Below are 7,566 nucleotides of genomic sequence, written 5' to 3'. Positions count from 1 at the left end.
AGATAGAGACAGATCATACAGATAGAGAGACATATCTGACTAAAATAGAGAGACTGGGCACATCCAAAGCAAATTACACAAACAAAAGAGGAATCAAAGAGGCACCAAGTGAATGGCGTCTTTTTGTTTTTGCTTCTCAAAGACAGACAGATGGTCTGACTGAACTTGAAGGCTGTTGGACATTTGTTGTTGTGAAATGGTACTGTATGTTGAAGAGGAGGGCTGTGAGATAACTGAGGTCAATCACAGGTCAAACATCAGCCAAAACAATGAAGGGAGCCATTTTTATGCTAAAATTAAAAGTCTAACCTTCTTCTCTGCTACATTTCAAAAGGAAATATTGTACTTTTTATTCCACTAGATTCATTTGGCAGCTACAAGTTACTCTACAGATTCAAATGTTACATTAAAAACACAAGTTTATTGGTTTATAGAATACAATGCTTTGTTAATATTGTCTGTTTGAGGCCATGGATGTATTAACAGAACTGGACACAGCGTTGGAGGAGAGCTCCCGTTCTGCATATTAAGAAGTTAAAAGTCACTCCACATCCATCAGTAACAGTCCAATAATGTCATTTTTGATCCTTTATGTCACCATTTGTCTGCAGAACGAGTACTTTCACTTTGGATACTTTGAAAAACTACTCCACCGTTTTTAGCACTGCACTCCTGTAACGTTGTTGGACTCATGATGGAGAAGTTTTATTTGTTTTTAAAGGATAAAAACTGAGAGAATAAAAGATATTATCTGTTTTTATTCAATGCATTCTTTTGTGCCTAGATTACCCACATTAATGTAGTGTTTGGTGTTCCCCTTTAAGTACATTTCACTGATAATACTTCTGTATTTTGACTTTCAGTAAATGTAAAAAGGACTTTCAATGGAGTATTCTTTAGATTGTTGTATAGAAACTTCCTCCACAACTGATTTTCCCACCTCACACAGTGAATCATCAGCATGTCTTGTTCAGCTTGTTTTCTGAAGATGTTTTCCTCGCTGAACATATTGTTTCTGATCCGACAGCAGCCTGAGCGACGGAGCTGGTGGTTAAGTTCAGGGTTCAAACGGCCGTCACGCTCGTCAGCACAATGGGATTCTCTGTTGACTCGCACAATAGTGCATTTCTTGTGGAGCTAAAAAAAATCCAACAACTTGACAAACCCAGCTTGCCAGCGCTCTGGTCTACGGGCCGCGACAGGAAGATGACAGGCTTTTCTTTCTACCCTCACATGAATAATGATGTTAACAGAAAGTGAGGAGAAGTGAAGGGCCTCCAGGCAAAGCTCTCGCTCACTATGAAGTCTCCTCCTGGTCGAGCGTGGGGCTTTTTGTATCGTTGGCATGACAACCTCTCAGCGAATGGCACAGCCAGGTCCATTGTGTCGCTCATTGTCTGTTTGAGGCCTTCGCACACAGCTGCAGGCATTCGCAATTTGGGGTCCAATTTTTTGACAGATTGCACGCTGAACGAGGCCGCGTGGAGCCTCAGGAAGGTTAATTCTGTCAGCGGGACACAAACGAGGGCTGTTTAGTAAAACTGATTAAAATGCATCTTTATAGATGTCACATTACACATGCTGTTATTTAACTGTGTGGACAGAAGGTCACTTTGAAACGGTTAACAGTTAAGACAGGATTCATGTTTTCTTGACTTTCTGGTATAAGATACTTTATAAGAAAGTTATTACCAATGAAATTGTTTATAAATATTTAGGATAATGATGTTTATAGCTCAGTGATTGCCATTAATCCTTTTGACTGGTGTCTTCTCCTGACGAGTTAGATAAAAAAAACAAGTATTAAATATATCACTGAGCTTTAAAGCGGTAATAAATGATTTAATAACATTCATTTTGAGACTGAAATATAGCTGTACTTATTCATTAAAATGAGAGTTTAAAATTTAAAGGTGCAACGAGGCAATCTGTCAGGGCTCAGGTACCCTTGAGTTTAATTTGTGCTTTGATTGGAGTTTTAAAAATTCAATAAAAAAGGCAGTTTAAAACAATGTTTCACATGAGTCATGAATCACCTTAATCTGCAGCTTCCCCCAGATTTATGGAGCTTTATAGTCACTTTCAGCTCATAGTTTAGCCATCTGGCTGCAACTTTACAGTTTTGGTTCACTCCCGCTCTCATCGTTCAGCATCAAACAGCAGACACAGTTACAGACTGGTGAACATAGAGGAGCATTTAGCAGATAAAGAGCCAGATATTTCCCTCAGGAGTTGGTGGAGACCAAACATTGAGTTAAAAGTGAATATTGGTCTTTTGGTGAATAGTGAATCTAAGACAGACTTTTAGTATTTTGCCCTGAAGTCACAATTTTCATGGTGACTTCCTCCTGTTCTAGATATTTTGGTGTCAGGAGTCCACAGTCCTAATAAGACGTGATAGGTTAAATCACAGTTAAACTCACTATACGTCAAAAAACCCATCTGAAGTAGTTGTCACCCCAGTTTTGGAAAGAAAAAACAGATTCGTATTGATTATTCTGAGTTTTTCCCACCAATGAAGGACTTTGTTTGCAACAAGCGGGCAGTTTTAAGTCAGTTTTGATTTATTCCTGGATCAGCATTTTTGGACTCAAAGCAGCAAAGACACTGAGTGACCTATCGGAAAGTTTTTACAGGTCTATAAACTATTTGACTTTAGTTTTTTACATAACTGGTGTGTCCTCTTGTCAAAGGCACAATAATCACTTTGGATCAGCAGATATGTGTCACTGAATGTCCTGACACACCACCAGGGGCATTTCTGATGCATCATTTATTTCTTTATCAGTTAATTGGATCAGTGACTTTGTAAAGTAGTGCGTGTCAACTGTGAGGTGATCAGACGTCGGATGACAAATCACAAAGAAATAATCCTATTTGCAATATTGCATGCTAGTCTTGGTTTATTTTCAATATTAAGGAACACGATATGTAAAGAAGAGGAGGTAATGAATGGTGTAAAACTGAAAATTCCTTCTATATCTACCAACAATCCCACTAGATAACAAGCTAACAAGCTAATAAACAACATAAGCAAAACATGCTAACATAACATTATCGATACATCTGCTAGTCGCCGATTCTGGTGTACAACAGACTCCTCAACTGAGTCAAACATGTAGAGCAGAATCTCTCCAATGTTTCCTTTAAAGGAGAAAACAGACGTTTCGCTCCGGAGCTCAACGTAGCGCGAGCGAGCGCGAGCCATATTGATGGGTGGGGCGCGAGACCAGGTCTATCATTTCTCAATGAGAGAGAGTAGACGTGCTTTTCTTTGTGTTGAAACTTTGTTAAACTAAATATTAATCAAAGCAGAGTATTTTAAACGTGCATAGAGCAGGAATATGAACATTTAAGCAGCGATTGGCAGAGTGCGTCTCAATCCTTGGCCATGAGGTTCTCGGTTGAGTCTGAAATTAAGTCTCAAATCTCAAAATATGGGTTTTAAATCCTAAACAGGTCATTATGAAATTAGGAACAATTAGGCTAATTCTACTACTGACCATTCATAAATAACAGATACAGAAAATGTTTATACATTTAGGATGTTACAAGCCAAATTCACACCTATACATATAATATTAACATTTGAACATTTAAAAAAATGAAAATACAAATATAACATGTACATAAATCTTAATGCTCTGTGTCATAGAGCTCTTTTTTTAAACCAAAAACTATTGAAACACATGAATGAGTCATACTGTTGCACTGGATGACATGTTGCTTAATTACAATGAAAATGGGCACTAAGACAATCCAACATACACCGTCCTACTGCCGTAAATACTCACTAAAGCACCAAATGCACCATCTAACGCTTTGTGAATAACATTTGCTAAAAACTGTTGTAGTTTCAGGAAATGACAGAGCCTAAAAACTACAAACATTTATATTTGTGAGAAGATTTATGTCTTAAAGCTTTGATGGAAGGAGTAGTTCAGGGGTTCTCAATGGGGGAGGTAGCAATTAGAGTTAGTTAGTTGTACCCTTTGGTCTTTTTGTGGGATTCATTGACTAAAAGAAAAATATGGAATAATTCCAGCCTTTCTTTTAAACAAAAGAAAATCAATAAAAGACAAAAATTGAAGTTTAATTCAAAACATTTAAACACTTAGCTCTCCTCGGGTCCTCCAGCAGGTTTCAACACCTCAAAGGCTAAAAGCTAAAAACGTTTTCAGTTCACAAACAGCTGCAGAGGTTGTAGCACCACCTACAGAAGCTCAAACTTTAATTTCTGAAAATGTCACACATTAAATTTGAAAGTGGTTTAAGACTTCTCCATCTTTGCTTCGGGGCATCTACAGTATTTGAGCGTGACTTCTATTTCACAGAGGTCACGCCCTTCTTGCTGCAGCCCACATCAGACATTAAAGCAGCGTCCAGTGTTTAGAGAGTAGCAGAGTGTTGTGTGGAAGTGTGTGTGGAGAGACTTCAGGGCTAAATTATTCAGCAGTGATGGGTTTCTCTCCGGGCGGATGGAAGTAAAAGCAGAGCATCTTCATCTTCCTCCCTCCGCTGACCTGCTGGGTGCCATCAGCAGCTCCCAGAGTGCATCTTGCCCGCATTAATTATTCATCGTTATAACTCTGTGAAAGGTATACGGAGGCCTTCAGCTCTCTGCTTCTTTATCCCGCTTCCTCTCCCTTAGAGCCAATAAAAGCTTTGAGTTCTCCAGCAAAAAGAAAACAGTTTTGAATTTACAGATTTCATTCTTGAGCTTAGATGTGGAAAGCTGAAAATGTGCAGAATAAAGCAAGATTGTGATATTTGTCTCTATTAGCTGGCAGCAACATCGCACTCCAGAGGCTGCTGCAGCTTAAACACAAATGTGTTTTAGATTGGATTTTTGCTTCTTATTAAAGGATTAGTTCACATAAACTACTTTCATTAACCTCTAGTAATATCTCGTCATGTAGACATGTTGAAATATCCGTCTGAGTGGACGCATACATGGGCCTTTTATTTTGATCTAGTCCAAAACACACATTTTTATAGGCCTTTTCACAGCAGACTCAAGTAGTAAACACACAGTATCAGTAGGTGGTAGTACGGTATGGTAGGTATCACACACGCTGGCACACTGGGACGCTTGACTTGAACAGATCCATCGTTATAGTTATTAGTAACACCTTTGCTTTTACTGCTACAGCGAAACAGATCTCTCCCAAGACGTTTGATATGCAGATACTTCAAAATGTAGGCATGTAAAACCAAAAATATTGAATAAAATAGCACTAAGGGCATGTTTAAATAAAGTAGATTTATATTACTGGTCTTTATCTCGCGTGACAAGCTGAGTAACATTAGTAAGGTGACACATGTATGGCCATGATGCAACAGGATTTAACTTCTGGGAGGACGCAATCTTCTTATGCACATTCTGTGTGTGTGTGTGTGTGTGTATGTGTGTCCCTGACCCACTGTAATCTGCACTGTAATCCACACACACACACACACACACACACACACACACACACACACGATCCAGGATCATTCTCTGCCAAGAACACAAACTCAGGTCTAATGAAAGAGCGTATAATCTATCATGTGCTGTGTCTAACCTTTATCATGGAGAGATAAATATAAAACATGATCAACAGATGCACACAGAGGAGCAGGAGGTATTGTAAATACACATTCATCTTTATTACCATTTAGTATTTACATAACACTATAGATCGTTAGACTTTTTTGACATAGACTTTATTTAAAACATTCATATTTTTTTCCCACAATCCCATTTTTCTTGACAAAAGAAAGAGTAATTCATATCCAATAGTAACAACTGTACAAAGACAGCCTGGTAGGTACAATAATTCACTTAAAAATCTTCTTATTTTAGTCTTTGCAAATCATGTGACAACAAAAACAACAGCTCAGGAGTTCCCATCACAACTATTTTTTTTTCTTTTCCCCCCACAGCGGAGCGATCACATAGGACTAGAGCTCGTATGTACATGCACTAAAGTGCTAGTGTTCAAAAGGCATGCAAATATTTGACTGATATTCGTACAACTGCCTTCCAAATATGCATAAGGTTATTCAGTTTGTTGTCATCCATCGTCTACATGTTTACAGAGCCAAACATTCCTCCCCAAATAAAAATAAATACATTAGCATCAGAAATGACATCATGTGTCTCTGCTTCAGACCCGATGAAGCAGAAGTTTTTTTTGTTTGTTTGCTTGTGTCGTCTTTCCTCTCCTTGAAAGTAAAACAGAAAAGTCAAGCTTAAAAAAGGCTGGCAACGAAAAGAAAAGAAGGTATGCTCTTATTAAAAAAATAGATTGAACATAAACGGATGCAGGACAACGTAAAAAAAAAAGAAAAGTTGTAAACAGATGTGAAACAAATGGTGTAAACTTCATACAAATGCAACAGCTGACAGTTTTCACCTGGAAAAAGGTTCAGAATTGTGACTAAAATATACACACATGTATTAAATACATATACACACGTGTGGGGTGATGAGTAACTCAAGTGTGTGCAGGCACCTCTTATGGAAATGTAGTTTTTAAATCTTTTTTGTGTGTGATGACATTACAGTACATTCCAGGTTCCTCTAAAAAGTTCTGGTTCCTCGATGGTCAGCTGGTGCTACTGGGTGGATCCCAACCCCTCCTTCAGGCTCCGACTCTCGGGAGTCTGTAGATTAGGGGGGGTTTCTGAGGTACTGGGTCTTTTAGGCTGAGGTGGAGGAGGGTGAGAGGAGGTAGAGGACGGCCTCACGCTGGTTCCTCGCCCTCCAGGATGGGCTTCCGGTATCCCGGTGGCGGGTAAGTGAACCTCCTCTTCGTGCCCTCGCTCCACTTTGGGGACGGGGAGGGGGAGCGGGTGGCCCAGCGTGAGGGGGGTCGGCGGTTGGCCGGGCGGGCCGGTCTCAGGAAGCAGGAGTCCAGGGGAGGAGCCACCGGAGAGCGAGGCAGGTCCTGCCAATGACAAGGAGCTGTCAGTGAGGAGGGGGGGGGGGGGGGGGGGGAAAGGGAGCAACGAGGCCTAAGAAACAGGAAGTGAACAGATTTAAACTGAAATAAAGGGAATTAATGAGCAGGGGGGCTGGTGTTTAAAAAAATATTCCACTTTAACCAAAAAAAGGACTGAGGAATGAAAAAGAAGGAATGTCATTTTATTTAATCTTTTATTACGAAGCATCATTTTAAATTAGAGTGCATTAGATACACCTGTACAATATAATCCTGACGAAGCTCCATAACGAACATCTTTTCACTTTCAATCCATCAAATCAATACTTAATTGTGAGGTTGCAGTTAGTGATGCAGCTGTTTTTCAAAACGTTCTGTTCCCCTCGTGTGTTTAAATGAGGGACAACAAATGTAATAGATGTCGCGCTGTTAGCCAATACGAAGGGATGATGAGCAACGCAACAACTATAGATGAAACTTATTTAAAGTAAATTGAGCCAGTGAACTCCACCTCCTCTCAGTGAACTCCACCTCCTCTCAGTGAACTGCATTTTAACTTCTCCCCCTGACAGGAACTTACCATCTGCTCAGGTAAGCGTTAGTGCAGCTAAACAGGTGCAGGCGTGATGAATAATATACG

General features: G+C 39.6%; 1 protein-coding gene across 4 annotated transcripts in view; it reads right to left on the bottom strand.

The window, feature by feature from the left end:
• Positions 1-5,633: 5,633 nt before the first annotated feature.
• mtcl1 (microtubule crosslinking factor 1) overlaps positions 5,634-7,566 on the bottom strand; it is a 56,806-nt gene continuing 54,873 nt past the window's right edge. Inside the window, exon 14 of one of the 4 annotated variants that reach the window (XM_029453224.1) lies at positions 5,634-6,932. In XM_029453224.1, the coding sequence (XP_029309084.1) occupies positions 6,729-6,932 (204 nt within the window). In that variant the 3' untranslated portion in view covers positions 5,634-6,728. The remainder of the gene's footprint in view (positions 6,933-7,566) is intronic. The other 3 variants (XM_029453225.1, XM_029453226.1, XR_003833860.1) reach the window with 3 other exon arrangements.

This window comes from Cottoperca gobio, chromosome 17 (genome assembly GCF_900634415.1).
Source record: "Cottoperca gobio chromosome 17, fCotGob3.1, whole genome shotgun sequence".
Taxonomy (NCBI): domain Eukaryota; kingdom Metazoa; phylum Chordata; class Actinopteri; order Perciformes; family Bovichtidae; genus Cottoperca; species Cottoperca gobio.
This window is presented reverse-complemented; position numbering and strand designations above follow the sequence as displayed.